We start from the raw sequence: 18224 nt of genomic DNA, 5'->3' as shown, positions 1-18224 counted from the left end.
ACGTAATCATCTTGCAGGATACAAGAAAACACTCTATTAATATATCTTACAGCTACATAACTCATCTCAAAATACCCATACACAGAAGTTAGTAGAGAGAAAACCACTTTCCCTGGGAAGACACAGCCAAGCCTGAGGTTGATTCAGCAGTCTCTCGCTAGTCTAGGAATTAAAAAACAGTATCTAGCTAAAAGAGGCAGAACACAGCAAGGTCAGAGTCTGCATCTGGCCGGGTATCCCTGCTGCTCCCAGAGCTGCCACAGGATCACTCGGTGCATGGGATGCCTGGGCAGCCTGGCTGACCTCCACACCTGCGACGACCCTTGGTATTTCTGGAGCCGTAACGAACTTGTTATCCTTGTGTCTGCTGATGATGGCAACTGAGAAGCCCATTTAGTGCAAGCGCTGTTCAGATCCGCTCGCTTACAGCTCTACTCTTGGAGCATATTTTAGTGCTGAGCTCACGCAGTGCAGAAGAGCAGGCTTCCACTCTGCCCGGCTTTGCGTTTTCCTCGGGGATAGGGACAGCCCTGCGAGGCAGATCTGAGGACAGGGAGCTCCGGGATGAGAGAGGGGAGCTGCTCCTCGCACACCTGGGCACTGCCTGTCCTCAGGAGCAGCCCAGCACCACCAGAGGACCAAGGCACATGCACTTGATGGGTACCAAAGCTTTCTTCAGCTAACGTTTGGAGCTCACCTCTGCCTGGACGTTACACTGAAGTTATATCTCCTCTCCCAAAGGGATAACATCCCAGATGAGCTTTCAAGATACCTTCTCCCACCTGAAGCTTTCTCTGTTTCTATTTAACCTTTCATCTTGAGAACTCCGACACTGTTGACCTGTCACGTGCTTGTGCAGCTCAGGCGCAGAGCTCCATGTCCCAGAAAAGCTCTGCAACGAAGCCTTGCCCAGGCACACGGCCACCACCATGCTCTCCGGGCACTAAATCTCTGTCAAATTAAGTTTCTTAATTTCCTTCTCATTAATGGAACAAAACGTACGCGTGGTGCGGGTGCAGAGAAGGTCATCTATCCATCAGGGCTGAGCCAGAGTGCTCTGGGGACAGCAGTGGCCTCTGAGCTCATCTGAGAGCAGACTGCAGCGTCGGAGCAGGACCATCCCCTCATCCCAGCACCCATCAACACCACGGTTCGGAGCAGGCAAGCTTGTCCTGCCCTTCCTCCCCACCGCATGCAGACCCCTCCCTGGGCCCAGGGGAGCTGCCCTCCTGCAACCAGGTCCATGTTTTAGGCAAAAAAAAACCCAACCAAAACCAAACAACATTCGCTTCTCTCAAAATTGGTCACAATTTTACAAAGGCCTGAAAATGGTAGTGCCTCCCGTTTCCTTGGGTTTTACAGCACCTTCTCCTCAAAACGTTTCCGAACTGATAAGGTGACAAAAAAACAGGCCTCCCAAGCTCCACAAAACTGAACACGCTTCCCTTTTCCACAGCCCCTTTGATAAGGAGGAAGACAACTGATTATTACACACACACCCCCCACCCCCATTTTCTGCTCAGTCTGGGAAAAGCCTGGCCACCTCAGGGCAGTTAAACAACAACATGAAATGATGCCCTGGAGAGGGGTCTCTCCGGTGCCATTCCCCGCTGCGGTGCTGCAGCTCGGGGACCGAGCCGGTCCCCTCGGATGCTCCCACGGCCCTGCCAGGCCCTCGACGTGCCGGAGGGTGGATTTTAAGACAGGGCACCGCTGCAGCAAGCCAGAGGGCTGTCACGCAGTCACACCGAAATAGCAACATAAACTAAACTGGAAACCAGCACATCAAATAGAAAGGAAGATGCGGGGAGAGAAAGAGCAGGAAGACAAGGCGGCAGCTGCGCCCACCCCTGCTTCCCAAGCCAAGCCGACAATTAAAGCACTGGCTGCTTGCTTTGGCTGGATAGGAGGCACATCAGATAACGCTTCCTGACCAAGAAAGGGGCCTTCAGAAGGGGTCTGAGCAAGACAAAACAGCACCGGGGAAAAATGAGCTTCAAAGCCACCCGCTCCCGTGCTACTTTACAACCTGAGAAACAGAAACGGGAGCCTTTAGCAACAGCAGCAGGTCATTTCTCATGCTTTTAAAAAAAAAAAAAAAGTAATTTGTGTGTTTCCAAGTGTCCTTTGCTCTGTGTCACACACCAGTCACACCGAGTCCAGCGCCATGGGAAGATAAAATAAAACAAAGGAATCACCTTTACAAAGATAGCCGAGAATATGGCCACGACCATCCCTGCTGAACTCCACCCGGAGCGGGCTGCCATGCGGAGGGCCGAGCAGAGCGCTCCTCACCCAGCAGGACCAGGAAAGACCCAGTTTCAACACGTGCAATGCTGTTTTAGAAGAAAATGCTATTGCAAACACGCACAGACTTTGTGATACGCTGCTAAACTGACCTGCGATCAGAACTGCAGGTGCCCAACACACCTGCTGAAGTCGGTGAGAGCTGCCAGCATCGCTTGGATTGCGGTGCTCTACCTCTGCGGTGCATCTTAAGAGGCGTCAGCTACCTTCAGGGCAACTTTTGGAAAAGTTTCTCTTCTGAAATCCTATTCTATTACAAAAAAAAATAGGGTGCAGCTTTGATGGGCTGTGAAAAGACATCACTTTGCAGACTTCCTGAGCTGAGAACAAGTCACCCCAAGAAGAAATCCAGAACCACAGCAAGGTCTGACATTCCTTCAGACACGCAGAGAACATCTCCCCTTCCTCAGACACAGCCAGGGCACCATCACGCAACAGCAAAAAGTTGTTTGCAAGGGGGTCAGGCAGCAGCCCCCACTGATGGGGGTGTCTTGTAATGCCTCCCCGCAGGGGCAAACATCTCCCCATCTATTTCAAAGGAGAGTGAGATGGTCAGGCAGGCAGGAAGACCCGGCAGGCTTCGCTCTCGTGTTTTTAGCAGCGCAGCAACAAAAGGGGAGTCTGAGCATGTATTGTTCGGCTGAAAGGCGTGGGCCACATCCACAGCGCAAGAATGCTAAGAAGGGTTTGAGACACTGCGGGCCATTCACAGCGCCAGATACAAGCGCTCCTCGAGCACAAAGAGGAAAAAGAAAAAAAATGAAATCAATCATGAAGCCCAGAAAAGCTAATTTCCTAACATAAATAGACTGCTGATGATGTGCCTCCAGCCGCTCCTGCGCACCAGGGTGAGCGATGCATCGGGCTTGGGCAGCGATACATCTGCACGGAGCCGAACCGGGACTGCCGCGCATAGCCCACGGCAGAGCACAACCCGGGCTGTGCCCGCAGCCAAGGCAGGAGCAGCTCGGATAAACTGCCCAAGAGAAAGGGCAGGAAGAGGGAAATGAACAAATTAGCAGGATCATCCCCTGTTCCAGCAAGACTTGCGCAAAATAAGTTTGCAGAACAGCTCCCAAATGTCCAGGAAAGAGAAAATTCTAGGAATCCCCAGCACTCGGGTGGTGAAGAGCCAAATAAAATAAGAGATTGTTTCACAAGGAAAAAGAAATCCTTTTTGCTCGTCTCATTGATCACAGAGTTCAAGAAGGCACGAGGCTGATCACAGCATCACCCAGCTACACGATGTGCTTGGAACAAACAGTTTGAATCGCAACGAGCATTTCTGAGATTCCCACCAAAACATGATGTCATTTTTGTGATAGCCACTGTCCCAGGAGGCAGGGGCCAGATCGTCTTCAAACCTCAGCCTGCACGACTGTCCATTTAACTGCTATAAAGAAACCTTTCTCTTGCTCTTAGAAGAGGCGTATTAACGCTACAGAGACCCCCAACACCCGTGTCCCCAGCCCTCTGCGGCAGCCCCACAACCGCCCACCCTGCGGCGAGGGCTGAGCGATGCGTCTCCAAACAGCTACATGGAGCAGCTCACGTTTGCCCTAGACTCGTGGACTCAAAGGGCAAGGCTAGGGAAGGCGGTGGCCGCCACAGCGAAGCACATGAGGCATACAGAGGGGTCCCAGCATTAGCAACAACACTATTTTCCAGCCTAGTGCACCCTCTGCCATGCAGCATCCTGGTGGTCTGAGGGAAGCCAGCTATTGCCAAAACACTGGCTCCCTTCTTCCCGCGCACTAAAAGCCCCCAAAGACACCCTGTGTTTTCCTACAAGTCACTTTTTGGGATGTTGTTGCCGTGTTATTGCCATAGGTCTTCCGTGACCACAGGTAGGGAGGAGGGCAGACCACAAGCCCGGGAGTGTCGGGGAGGTGTCCCGGCGCCGTGGTCCATGCTTTAGGAGAGGTGGGACAATGCTGGCCCCCAGGCTCCTGCCGTGGAGGGCACATCAAAGGCAGAGCCTCCTGCCCGCACTCCCGGGCAGGAGCCGATCCTGCTCCCGTCCTCCCCAGCCGAGCTGTCGGCACATCGGCTGATCCTCCTGCATTCCTCCCGTCAATTCATTGTTTTAATCCTTTAAACTATTTTATTAAGTCACCCCACTTCACCCACTCAGCGATGTCTCCCGGAGACAGGCGAGCGAAACAAGTGGAAACTCTCCAGAGGCGCCATTGGGAAAGAAAAGGAAGGTGGATAATAGTTTCAAGGATTAAGAAAGCAGCTTCCAAGCGGTGTGCGCGAAGGTCAGCCAGGACACAGACAATAGCATAGGAAGCACGACTGAGAACCCTACAGGCAGCAGTGGCACAGCAACCCAAAAAATAGCTTAGCTGCTGGGTTTCAGAATGACTCCAAAAAAGGCAGCAGAGACCAGGGAGTACTTGACACATTGGTAATGCGTAAAAATAAAATAAAACAAATCTAGACGGATCACGCAGGGTAAAAGGAGAGAGAGAAAAGTTCTAGCCCAACCCCAACACCCCCTCTAGTGTTTAGCTAGACCACAACCTGCCTTTCCAGCTCCCCCAAGGGTATACAGCCAGCACCCCACAGGGAAGAGAGGCACCCCAGAAATTAGGAGGCTGCCAGCCAGGGGCAAAGCTATCCCAAGACAGAAAAGTTTTGGTAAAAATCTCAGGATCATCCTTCTTTTTACTCTCCACTCCAAACCTATCTTTTACAAGCAGAATCGGTGTTACAGAGGGAAACAGACATCTGTAGTCCAAGAAGTTTTACAGGGCTAGGAGGGAGATGCCCACACACAGACACGCTGCGAGCAGCCCCACAGGCAGCAGTCTCCGCAGGGAGGTTTGAGTGTTGGACATGACCGTTTGGATGGCAGACAGGGCAAACAAGCAACCTGGCAGCTCTCCGGAAAATCTGAAAGGCACATTTTGTCCCATTCCTTTCACTGCTGGATGCCTTGGCCCCTGATACTAAGCCTCAGAGGTTTTCTGCCCAGCAGTCAGCAACGCATCACCACACATCCCCCAGCAGCTGTCTTCACAAGCGATTCTTGCAGCAAGGATTTCTTCAAGAAACATAGGTGTGGTTTTGGCAGGTTTGTCACTTTGGCGAGTCTCTCTGCACAGGGTCTCCGCGCTGGTGAGATGAGCGTCAGGCACAGACTCCAGGTCCTACAGCAAATGTTACATCAGTACTGGGACTCTGGGGAGAGTTTGGTGCAATGGGCAATACCTTGGCTGACAGCACGCTGGCTGCTCTGCAGACATGGCTTCTGTTCCTGCTCCTGTCCCAGGAACGACACAGTGAAATCTACCTCTCTTGTGGCAGAAGATAAACCTTTGCACTGTCTGCAAGAGGAAGACGTCTACGCACAAAGCAGCTGCGGCAAAGCCGTTGACCACTGCCAGTTCACACTTTGCTTATGGACGTTCATACCTTGCGCTACGGAAAGCTAACGCAGATCTGTCTGGGCTGCACAAGCTCAACACCGTCAACTTCTGCCTAGACTGCAACTCTAAAACTTTCAGAGAAGGAAGGCAAGCTCCACAGAGAAGAGTTCTTCTGATCCTAGATAAACCTAAACAGCTAAGGGATGCGGTCTGCATCCTAATCCATTTGAGGCTGGGCTTCTTTTTGGCTTATTTTGCTTTCTCATTTTTTTGTGTAGCAGTAAAGCGATTTTGCATCAGGGATTCAAACACTGCAGAGGGATGCGCAGATGTCTGGGAAATAAAAAACTCAACACACTCTTCATTAAAAGTAAAGCCATGCCTATGAAGGTGTTCTGTCCATTTCACATTCTCCAAGAAGAACTTAAGAGCACTTGTCGGGCAGACCACAGCTCTGATTTGTATGAGAAATCCCTGACTCACAGATCTTGGCAACTGATTATCAAAGATTAAGGTATTTAAAATCGAGAGGCATTTGGAACTAAAATATTTTTCTGACCCGGCTCTTTAACACCTAAATAAACAGTAACCACACTGGCCTTTTACAGAAGAAAAAAAATATGTTCAGCGCAAAGCCAGTACCTTTGATAACAGGGCCAGATACATTCCGAAAAGGGTCTGATCACCACATCGTCAAACTGACATGCCTCCTGCTGTTACTCTACCTACATCCAAGTAAACTCCTCCTCACGTTGCTCAACTTCAAGTCAGCAACAGTTTCCTGGAAAGGCCAGATCTTAAATAAGCGTCAAATAAGTGCGTGCTTCCTTGGTTCCATGGTCTTTGAACGTCCCCACGCAACCCACCACAAAATGTAAAGGCCTAATTATATCTCCATCGGCTTCCACGGCCACACCTACGGGCCCGAAAGTTACCGAGGGTCACGAGCCTGTGAATTTGCTTCCCCATTGTATGGAGCACGCTAAGGCAGGATGCCACAGCCTCGCCAGGATGTGATTCAGCGTCCTGTTTTGAACAGTTAATAAAGTCAGCAACTTCTGCCCCAAGATCTCCCACCAAATAACTGGGAGACAATAAATATTGCAGCAAGCAGGACTTGTCAAGCATGCAATGAGCGGCTGTCCCCACAAATAAATCCTCAAGACAGCTGCCCCGGCATACCCCCAGCCCCGTGCACCTTCCCAGTACCATAAACACGGCCACTCAAAGCTGCAGATACAAGCCACTCATTTAATGCTGCCCCCAGCAAAACACACTCATAAATCCCTAAAGAATGTAAAAATCAAGGTGTTAATAAATAATTTTTGGTGCATTAAAATATAATAGACAATAAAGTGTAAGGTATAAACATCCCCAGCTGTGGCGGGCGCTCAGTGCAGCGCAGAAGGAGAGCTGCGCAGAGAAGAGCCTGAACGATGGGCTGGAGTTGCATTTGCTCTTCGAGTATCCAAACTGAAGAGGACAGCCATAGCATCAGCGAAGAATCTGCTTTATTACAGTGATTTTAACCAAACAGCCTCCTTATAACGAGTCCTCTGGTGTGTGCCAGCCAGGACGACGCTCTGGGAAGAGTCTGTCTGCAGCAATCACTCCTCCTGTTGATCACTGAGCTGCAAAAGGGAGTTTTCATCAACCTGAGGGCTCCACCTAATTGCTGCAGCGAACGCAAAACCAAGTCAAACCAATGCCCAGTGTAATTCCACTACCTTCAAAAGAGAAAATTACTTTACTTCATAAAACTACAACAAAAAAGCAGTACTTAAAGGAACTTCAGAGCTGGTTATCAAACCAGTGTGGCGAAGCATGTTCATTCCCAACCACGTAAACATGAAAAATAAAGGCGAGTAAGCGAGGTGGAAATCAAGTGGGACATGGAGCCTTCTACCCATCACAAACTGCCACAGGTTCCTCTGAGCTCAAAAGCCATATGACTCTTACGGCTGAAAGGTTTTAATGCCGAATAAAACTAAAGAGACCTAACACTTAGAGTGTTTCAGAAGATGAGCTAATAGTCATCTGCCAGGCCGCAGATGGGAGAAAGGGGCTCGGGAACACTAAGTAACTTGGCGAGGTACACGGGATGGTATCAGCAAAGAGAGGAAGATCCCCAGTTTCCTCTTCTTCCTCTGCCACCTCTCTGTTCAGCAGGACACTGGATGCTCCAGGCAGCACTCTCAGCGCAGGGTCTCCACTTCGCCATGCAGCATGGAGAGGCAGCAGAGCAGCGTACGCCATTAAAAGACTCCGCAAATGTATACAAGCTCAGTCCTGAAAGCCTTCACCTCCCACAGCTGCTCCTGCCAGCTCTTAAAACTGGGTTTAGTGGTGTCAAACAAGAACGGTTCTTTCCATAACAATCTTCAGGCTTGATCAGAGCCGGGAGACAACTAACTCCCAGGCCCTTCTGCAGCAGCTCTACCTCCATCTCCCTGCAGAAGGTGCCCAAAACCACTCACCCGGCCCTGTTTCTGACCGCATTCAGATTGCGATTGTAAAGCCAATAATGGCAAAGATTACAGAATGACTGGCTAAACAAACTTACTCGTGTTTGTAATTAAAACCAGTCATTATCTTGCTGCATTTGCCAATCGCATCTGAGAAACAGCCAACACTCACAACACAACTGCCTTTGTAAAACATCTCCTTTGACTTGGTGCTAGAGAGCCAACCGACGGTGAGTGATGAAATCAATCAGGTTGCACCAAAAAGCAGTGTAGGAAAAATTGCACATACCCCATTCTCCCAGAGCAGTCTGCTCAGCTCTGCTCTCCGTCTCCCCTGCACCCGATATCATCTTCTCTGAGGTTGCTCTGAGCTAAAAGAGCACGATGTGGCTCCACGATAAGGTGGCAGGCACCGGGCACACAGAGCTCGCGTTGAACTCAGCAGACCCCCATCTTGTAAAAGTTAAGGTTGTGTTTAAGCTAACGCATACTCCCATGGACTTGACGTAAGAGCACCAGCAGTTTTATTAAGATTTGGGTGAGATGTCTCAAGGTCCTGTGGGCACGCTGCATCATTAGGGAAAAAAGGGGATCAAGGCACAACACCCCATGGCTGATTTGTGAAGGAAGAGTTCAGCAGACACAGATAACGCTGAGAATCAGACATGTAAGCTTTTGTCTGCACCAGCTGCACCATGCCCGACTGGGCTGTTAGATCTGAGTCTGTGTTCTTACTTTTACTTCTGCTAGGAATCTGTACCCACTGGGGAGCAAAATGGACTTCTGGCCGCCCGCTGGAAACTGTGCGGGTGTTACCTTATTGAGGCTTCTGCAAAATTTTTGGAAAGTGAGGAAGAGACTTTAAAGCACATTAATGTCTAAGAAAATAATAATGTCTAACAACAATATCTTTGAAAGAAAAGCTGAACCTTGAACACGTCCCCTCGGTCTATTTTAGGGTAGAAGCCTTCTCAGGGAGAAAACAAAGAAAAGCATTTTGGAATGACAGAAATCGTAAGGAAGGTCTGCTGCTCTTAGACAAGAGAGCAGCAAGACATGCGGCTGGTCATAAACCCATGATGCAGACCTGTTCCTCAAAGCAAAAAAAATCAGACAGCTCACACAACCAATTTTTTGGAATGAATGAAAACAATCTGTTCAGCAAGAGGATGAGTAAGTTATGTCATCAACATGTAACATTCACCCTCTATTTATGAAATGCAGTTTGAGCTGGCAGCAAGATGGGGTCTTGTTTCCAACAACCCTTCCTTTTTCAAACCATTAGGATCTTGGAGGTCTGCAAAGTCAGGCTCTGGACTGATGAGCTCTGCTCTCAGGGCACATGTGACAAAGCACAGCTGTCACCTAAGCCTCCACCAAGGCTAGATGTGGACTTAAAGATTCACAAATATCATTGTAGCCCATTCCTGTGTTTTTTCCAAAGGAGATCTGAACTCTGCAGCTGGAGTAGCACAATGAAGTTGAACAATTCTGCCACCCCATGGGCACTGGGTAAAGTCTCAGCGAATTGATCCGGAGTGGCTGCTGGTAGGAAGGGGACAGGATCTACCCACCTCCCCACGAGAGGAGCTTCATTTGTCATCTATGCTGTGTCCACACTAGAGTCACACATTTTCTTCAGTCCTTGGCAGTGTTTCCCCCTGAGGCTCGGCACAAGAGCCATCCTATTCTTGAGGTCTATCTAGTGATTTAATTACCAGATTCTTATCCTGAAAATCATATACAGAAGAGCAGCCCCAAGAAGATCCCAGGGGAAGCTCTTGGCCTCTCAGTATCTAAAGTCAGTGCTGCAGCATTTTTCAACGGCCAGTAGAAAAGTAGCAGTCTTTAAGCCCAGTCTCACTACATCTACCCCCACGATTACTCTGGGCAGTGATGGATGCACATGCCTGGCTTGCAAAAGGCCAGACAGAACAAAGGTAGCCACAAAACCAATGATCTCCCAACGATTTATCTGTACGTCGTCATTGAGTTCATTTGCAATGAAGACGGATAAAGCTGTATTTCCTTTTACAGCATAGGAACCATATACACAAAAGAGGAGGCTATTATACTGCTTACGTAAGCCTTACTATTTAATACAACATGGGAAAAAGCACAAGAACTAAGATGCATTGCTATTCATGACCTCAGCAGGTTCCTGCTTGAACCTTGAATTGTACAATAAGCCCCAAACCAAGCTGGGAGCAGAACTGGGAATCCTGAATTTTGCCTTAACTGACAACGAAATGCATTCTCCAGAATGAATGCCATTACAAGCTGCCATTAAATGCCTATACGCAGGAGACCACACAGCAACCAAATGTACATTTCTGACCCACGTGCATACAAGCAGGACAGCTACCAAATGCCAGTCTTCCCAGATGGGCTGCAGCCACGACAAATAACCCCAGGTCACAGAAACTGCAAGGCTTGACACTTTCCTCGTCTGTAAAGGAGCAACTTTGCTTTTCTGCCGACTTCACTTGCAGGGTAAAGATGGTCTGTACCCCAATATCCGCTTGCTGCTCCCAAAACCACAAGGGCAACCAGACTTCAAATCAACTCCACTTTGTTCTAGTCTCAGTCCATCAGACTGTGACAGAAAACCCACTGCCACTAGTGTCTCAGGCTTTGTCTCTCTGCAACAGTAGTCCTCAAAGCATAAAACGGGATGGAAACAAGACTGACTCCAAGCAGCAGTATGAGTGGCTTTGCTTTTACCCGAAACCAGGATAATTAAAGTAGGAAGTAGTAACAAGGAGAAGCAACCAAGCCTGCTGAACCGCTGTTGTGTTTTTACACTTTATCTCTTGGATTCCAGTTTACAGTCTAGAGAGTAAGAGCTGTCCGGAACAGCTGGGTTTAGAGTGAACAATCCACGTAATTACTCAGAGTCCCATTAGGCCAGGGTCCCACCAAAGTAGCTTGATCGTTACTACTTCTGATCTCTGCACAATGTCAGTGAGAGAAGCACTCCTCTTCTCCAGCAGGATATCTCAGCCCTTTCCTCCCCCTCACATGAAAAAAGTGGCTCTACACAACCCCACTATGAAAGGAGTCCTGACAGTTAATACCCAGGAACGAGCAGAGCTCTCCCCTGCCCACCCTAGGAGCATCCCCCCCTTCCCAACCCAGAGAGCAGCAGCAGAGACAGAGATGCTGCGATAACAGTTAAGTGCTGTGGCCAGAGCTGATGAGCAATTTTCCAGTTTCTTCCCACCAGGAAAAAAACCCCACAAACCCTCTTTTTATGCTTTCAGTTCATGAAACGCTCATCTCAAAATTAAACTGATAAGGGAGAGAGCATGCCCAGTGTTTAGTTCTCTGCAGACCGCACAATCCCCTCCAGACAAGCACACATGCTCGAGACCGGAGTCCTGTGCGGGATCAGGACTCAGATACACGGCAGACAATTAGCAACAGTGGAAATGCTGTTTAGAGCCAAATAGCTCTGCTTACCTCACATTTAATTTACGCTCTTCATCACTGCCAACCTCCAGCTGAGGGGAGAAAAGAAGGATACAGAGAAAGTTACATGCTGGTTGTTTCCATACTACAGTTTTACAAAAACCCCCACACTTTTTAAAACCGTTCCTGTGCTAACAGGTTTTGGGTGGTTGTTTTCTGCAGGCTTTTTCTTTCCGGTGCCAGGGATAAATGAGACTCCCTGGCCATATATGCCATCAGCACCCAGTGCCGAGTGACAAAGGGGCTGACGGGGATTTTAAAGCTATTAGGTCCTAATCCTGCAAGCTGGTCCTGGCGCGCAGATCGGTTTGAAGATCGCCAACCTCGACGTCACCAAGAGTGCACACACATCACTTCCACTGAGCGCACGCATAAGGGGCAGAACCTGTCCCGAAGGCTGCTAACGAGGAGCTGGGCACAAATTAATGCCATAATTCAGGGTGTGCAGCGATAGCACAAGTGCCCTCCAGTGGATACAGCCAAAACAGCCCACCTGGGATTGCCCCAGCATCCAGCACCTGAACCCAACCTGGCACTGATTTGCAGCTCCACCTCATGCTCCGGTGGGGCTCCTCTGCCATCTCTGAGCTGCCACCTCACCAGCGAGGCCACCTCCACCTGGATGCTGGCAGAAGATGGGTCCTGAGGCTAGGATGATGCCCACCTGGTTGCCCACTCATCAACAAGTCCTATGTCTGCTGCCTTCCTAATAAACACATCGCTTTGATGGCAGGCATGCGTTAAATGGCCACTTTTTCAATAGGTACTGGTGGAAAGTCCCCCTGGAAGCAAATGTGGCTGCTCAGGTGACATTACTGGTCCTTACACTTTATTTAGTCTCCTTAAAAGAGACGCGTGCTAGCTGACTCAAGCCTACTTTCTGAGAGAAACATTTTCACATTGCCATACTTCCCAGCCACCCCTTTCAACTTCTCTATTAGCTTCTGAACAAAATTCCATATTAAAGAAAATCAGAGTTGGGGTTAATTGTAAAAAAATATTAAAAAAGGCTCAAAGATAATTCTCCTCCTTTGGTGCTGTGTAAGAAAGACGGAAGAGCAAGGGCCAGGAGCATCCCCTCAGAGGGCAATGTTGCACCAGGGAGATAGTTTGGACCCATGAAGCAAAGCGGGGACCTTACAGATCGCCCCACAATAGGAAAACCTTCAAACTTGCAACACACCGGGCACTAGAGCTGAGGGACACGAGCCTTTAAGAAACATGCTCCACCAGCACTAACGCTCAGGGAACATTTTGTTATTTACTACAACGTTGCTTGAAACCCACATCAAATAAGGGACACCGTAAGGGTTACTTGTTTCCAGGTGGTTTTGTAGAAGTGAAAAATAAGGAAATAGTTTTATGTAAAATGTTCAAGCTTGAAGTGTGTGTAGGACCCGGGCTGCTCCTCACCTCTCCAAGCTAAGACTCAGGAAGCCAGAGCGCACAGGAGCCGCTCTGTTTATAATCTGCAAGAACCAAGTAATGCCAGGAAAAAAACCCCAAATGCAACCACACGGGCCGGATATTAGAAAGATAGCCATTTGGAGGAAAAGAGATACACAAAGCCCATCCAAAATGACTGCAGCTGATGGGAGAAACATACCATCGCTATTTTTAGTCTGTTTACAGTGTGCAGTGGCAGCACAGAGCCAGCCCGGCCAGGGCAGCAGGCAGAGCTCTGGGAACACCCCGAGCCCACAGTGCCCCCCGCCATCAGATCCCCCCCCAGCCCTGGAAAGGTCTGGCAGGTTTTTGGCCTTTGTAAGGTCACCCTCCTGTTTGTTTGGGTCTGTCACGTAGCAACAAGGGGGAGAAAAACATTTTTTTTTTCTTTTTAAATAAATGTGACACTCAAGTCATGACTGTCGTCAGCCGAGGCTCAGCAGAGCCGGCCCCTGAATCTCCTGCAGGCTCATCTTTTGCAGAAGCTGACTTGCTTTCTTGGTCAATTCTCCCTACATTTGCTATTTAAAAGCTGCAGTAAAACTAAAACAAGGCAGAAGCACCCAGCATGGTGCTTCAGCCTTGTTTTGGTCAGAGCATCCTTCCGAGCTGGCAGATTTTATGGTGCACCACGCACGGGATGCCGTGGATCTGCAGCTGCTCACCAGCACCATGGATCCCACCATGGCATGGACACCAGCGCCGGGGTGAGACCTCCACCAGATGCATCCTCATCCCTCCCCAGGGACGGTGCAGAGTGTGGCCGGGCTGAAGGACCTGGCACGGGGCGGGAGGTGGTGTGGATGGGAGATAGCAGCGGAGCTAACAAGTGCCTGCAAGTTTGCAAGTGTGTATGAACTACTCTCTCCCACTAAGAATTTACAGCACGCTATGTTAACACAGCGGCAAGCCTGTTCCAGGCAGCAGCATCCATTTTATAAATTCCTTTCAGGCTCATGAGTTAAGAGAGGCTGCAACAGCTTACTCCCAATTAGCAAGGACATTTGATCATCATTCTCCATTAAAACAAATATCTTCTAATAATTATTCACACAGGCTAAAAGCCCCAAAGAGCCATGATTTTCCTTGCAAGATAGATCATAAAAGATCAGGGAGCGCGCTGGCACTTTTTGATGGGATTTTTCTTTGAAATTAACTTTGTAAAAACAACACGCTGAATTTGGAAAAGGATGGTTTATAGTTTTATGGTATTTCATGCCAGAGTGGACCATTCAAACAGAGCTGATGTCTTCCTCTGGGAGCCACCAAAGTACACCCGAGCCATGGATGCTGGTGGCAGAAGCGCCCTGCCACGGACAATGCCAGGCGGCAAGTTTTGGGCAGCATTTTCGAGAGGGAAAGGGAGAACTGTATGGTCACCCACTGAAAAAATAATAACGAACACAGAGCTCCCACACAATACAATGTCCAACACGGGTGCATGTAACAAGGCGAGAGGCAAACCACTTTGACTCCTCTCCCAACTGTGTCAGTTAAATCCAGTCTAACTCCACTGCCTGCAACAGGGTTACAGCTCATCTACACCTGTCTAGATCAGGTGGCCACTAGGTCTCATTTATGACTGTCTAACCAGAACGCAACAAAATTCCTTCTGAAAAATCCTCAGAAAAAGAACAAGTGCTGTCTCCATGTTTCGCAACACGTGGTCCAAACACTGTGTCCCTGCAGCCTCGGGAGCCAAAACCACACGACGTGGACGACACGGCAAAACAGCTGGCAAAAGGAAGGGATGAGTCACGTCTCCAGTGAGGGCCATGCAAAGGGAACCCCCACAGCCCCTCTGGGAGAGGGAAAACCTGTGAGCCTTGTGGCACTGTCCCCCTCCCGCCTCCCCCCCCGCCGTCGGGCTGGCTAAGCAGGGGAGTCACAGGGACCTGACAGGTGACAAATAGGATTGTTTACCTGGCGGGAGCGGGGACACAGTGAAGCCAAGGGCAGTGAGCATCAAAGGAAAGAGGTGGGGAAGAGAGGGATGCACAGGGAGGATATGCAGGGAAACACCTGGGGGATCACAAAAGGGATGGTTTAGGAGGAAAAAAGGGATGCACGGGGAAGAAGAAAAATAAATTGGAGGCTGGAGTTGTGTTTGGATGGTGCATGGGAGCTGCGGTGAGGGAAGACAGAAGCCCAATGCCGGGCAGAGGCAGGAAAAGGTGTTTCTGGTTACAAGAGCGAAGAAGGGGGCGTGCAGCAGAGCTAGGACAGACGGGGTGCCTGCGGTGCCTGCCCCAGCAGGGCAGGGATGCGCAGAGCAGAACGTTATGGGGGCAGTGGGTTAAACGACATGTCCATGACCCTGGAGCAGCAGAGCTGGGAGGGAAGGAGGGGGCAGCAGCACGGTGCAGGCTGTGCCACGGCGAGGAGTGGCAGCCGAGGACAGCACGGCACGGGGATGTCGCACAGGTATGGGGTGGAGCGGGATGGGAGCTGCTCCAGCAGCAGGGGCTTGACCACAGCTGCCTCGGAGAAGGGCCAGCATGAGCTCCCCGTGGGGCAGAAGCTGCAGCAGGCGTGGGGAAAGGCAGCACAGCTGCACAGGGAAAGAGGGGCAACACAGGGGGTAAAGCAGAGCACCCCTGGGGCAGGAGGCAGTGGCGGCTGTGGGGTGACAGGGAGGGAGTAGGCATGGGCCAGCACGCACTGCCGCTCCATGGAGACAGGCCCAGCACGCTGCCCACAGATTTACCCGGCAGAGAAGAGCAAAGCGGGCTGCCCCGGGGTTTAGCTAGCCCAAGATAATGCCGGGTGAGATCTGAAGTGGGGGGACAGCCACGGAGGAAAGAAGGCTGTGTGGGGGCGAGGAGGGGACGGCCAGCGTGCCGTGGGGCAGAGCAGGGAGACGGCTGGATGGTCCCAGTGTCTAAAGTACATCACCGGGCCTGACTCAGCCTGGCAGCATCATGGTGCTGGGGGCTGGCAGGGCTGGGCAGCACCGGCGGGCTGCGGTGGCCGGGTGGCTGGGGGAGGTGGGGGCTGCGAGGCGATGAGGACGGGGGGCGAGTGGCTGTGGGGGGCCAGGGGGCCGTCGGGCTGGCCACTGTGAGGGGGCCATGGCCCGTGAGGGGATGGAGCCAGCGGTAGGGGATATGGGAGGCCGGGGCCGGGGGGCGTGAGGGACCGGGGCCGGGGGGCGTGAGGGACCAGGGCCGGGGTCCGTGAAGGGATGGGGCCGTGAAGGGCTGTGAGGGGCCAGGGGCCTGCGTGGGGCCTGGGGCCGCGTCCCTGCGTGGGGCCGTGAGTGGCCGTCGGCCGTGAGGCGCCGTGGCCGATGCGCGGGGCCCGGCCGCGGCGCTGAGGGGCCGCGTCCCGCCCCGCTCCCCCCACCGCCGCCGCCGGGGCCTGCTCTGCCCCCCGCGGCCCGGCCCGGCCCGGCTCACCTCGCTGGTGCTGGCCGAGGAGGCGGCGCTGGGGGTCGGCGAGCGCTGCAGCGTGACCAGCGCCATGGCGGCGGCGACAGTATCGCCAGGGCCCGGCTACAAGCGGCGGCTGCGGGGCGCCGGCCGCCTCCACCGCCCCGGCGGCTGCGCAGCCCGCCCGGCCGCCGCGCCGCGCCGCGGGGAGGGGCGAGGGCGCTGCGGCGGCGGGGGCGGCCCCGGGGCGGGGCGGGGCCGGGCGGGACCTGGCCGTGCTTCCCCGCGGCCCTTCGGGGCTCTTCCCGGACTCCCACGCTGGGCCACCCCACCCCACGGGGGAAGCGGGTCCAGCCCCACCCCACGGGGGAAGAGGGGGGGTGTCCAGCCGCTCCCCACCGGGGGGTCACGGTCCCCCATCACCCCAAAAGGTGTCGGTGGGGTCTGAGCTTCGCCCCTGAAGCACCCGCCGGGTGCAGCAGCCAGGAGCATCCTTCAAACCCGACCAAAGAAAGTGCGAGGGGTCAGTGGTGCCGAAAGCAAGAGGCAGACGAGTAATGGGGTAATTAGTGTAAGAGGCTTTGCTGATTGTATGTAAAGCCCTTAATAATTCAGGCCGTTGGGTGGCTGCCTCTCCCCCTGCCACGCTGCAAAGGGGAGCTGTGCAAAAGCACCCTGGGGTCCGTGGGGCTGGATGCCCAGGTCTTGGACAACATCTGCCCCAGGGGGATTCTCCTGGGAGCATCCCTGGGAGGATGCGACCATGGGGCAACACACGCGGCGGTCGAGCCTCCTCCTTCACGGCATCCCGAGCCGCATCCCGAGCCGTGGCATCGCTGGCTGCTACCCTGGGGAGCCGGCAGTGGATGGGGTTGGTCGCTCACTGGTGCTGCTGTTCCTGCCGAGGGCAGGATGGCAGCCTCCGAAATGATGCTCAGGGTTGGAAATGTGTGCAAATGGTGGCAAAGCAATTAAAGGCCTACCTAAATACCAAAAGCCCTGAAGGTACCATGTGCTTAAGCCCTATAAAGCCTTATACCCTCCCAGGCCGTCCCCGTTGACCTCTCCGGGTAAAGCATCCTTCTGCTCAGGGCAGTCTGTGCCTTTTGTGGGACCGAATTCCTGTTGCTTGCGGTGGGTCGTGCTTGCGTGGCCGAAACCCCGGGCCCAGGACTCAGAGACGTGTCTGCAACTTGACTGTGTGTGAGATTAGTTCCCGTTTTTTCTTTTATCCTCATTACCTCCCTTATAAAAGCCCTAGGCACAGTAAAATCCCAAATTGTAGTGGCTCTGCCCAAGCACGACCTGTGCTTCCAGGGCTGCCTCTGCTTCTGGTAATGGTATCCACACTGACAGAAACCTGATTTTTCAGCCCAGAACCCAAAGTTGTGGGTTTTGTGAAGGGAGAGGCAGCTTAGAAATGACAAATGAAGGCATCTGACACCAGAGAGGGGGAAGCTGGGTGGCACAGCTCCTGAAGTCTATCAGGAGGCAGGCAATGCTGTTTCTCTCATACCACACAAAAATCAACACCGAAGTAACCAATTTTCCCAGATCCTGCAGGAATAGGGTGGTTGGGGAGTCCCATCCCCGTGTCCCCATTGTCCAGAACCTGTCATTGGGGCAGCCAACAGTCACCATGGTGACACGTGTCGATGATGGCGTTTTGCCACGGACCGTGGTGCCCCCGTTTTCCTTTCAGAGGCGCGACTCCGGGGCCGGCTGCCAGCCGTGTGCAGGGTCCGGCATGGGGAGCTCCACCTCCCCGGGGCTGGAGCACAGACTTTGGC

General features: G+C 52.1%; 1 protein-coding gene across 1 annotated transcript in view; it reads right to left on the bottom strand.

Annotated features, from left to right (window-relative positions):
* Nucleotides 1-16618, bottom strand: part of SSH1 (slingshot protein phosphatase 1) — a 40751-nt gene extending 24133 nt beyond the window's left edge. Inside the window, exons 1-2 of the mRNA XM_054219723.1 lie at nucleotides 16462-16618; nucleotides 11609-11649 (exon numbers count right to left, since the gene is read on the bottom strand). Coding sequence (XP_054075698.1) covers nucleotides 11609-11649; nucleotides 16462-16527 — 107 coding nt within the window. The 5' untranslated portion in view covers nucleotides 16528-16618. The remainder of the gene's footprint in view (nucleotides 1-11608; nucleotides 11650-16461) is intronic.
* Nucleotides 16619-18224: the final 1606 nt, after the last annotated feature.

The sequence above is a fragment of the Rissa tridactyla genome, chromosome 13, assembly GCF_028500815.1.
Source record: "Rissa tridactyla isolate bRisTri1 chromosome 13, bRisTri1.patW.cur.20221130, whole genome shotgun sequence".
Lineage (NCBI taxonomy): Eukaryota > Metazoa > Chordata > Aves > Charadriiformes > Laridae > Rissa > Rissa tridactyla.
Note: the sequence above shows the minus strand (reverse complement) of the source record. Positions and strands in the feature narration are given on the sequence as shown.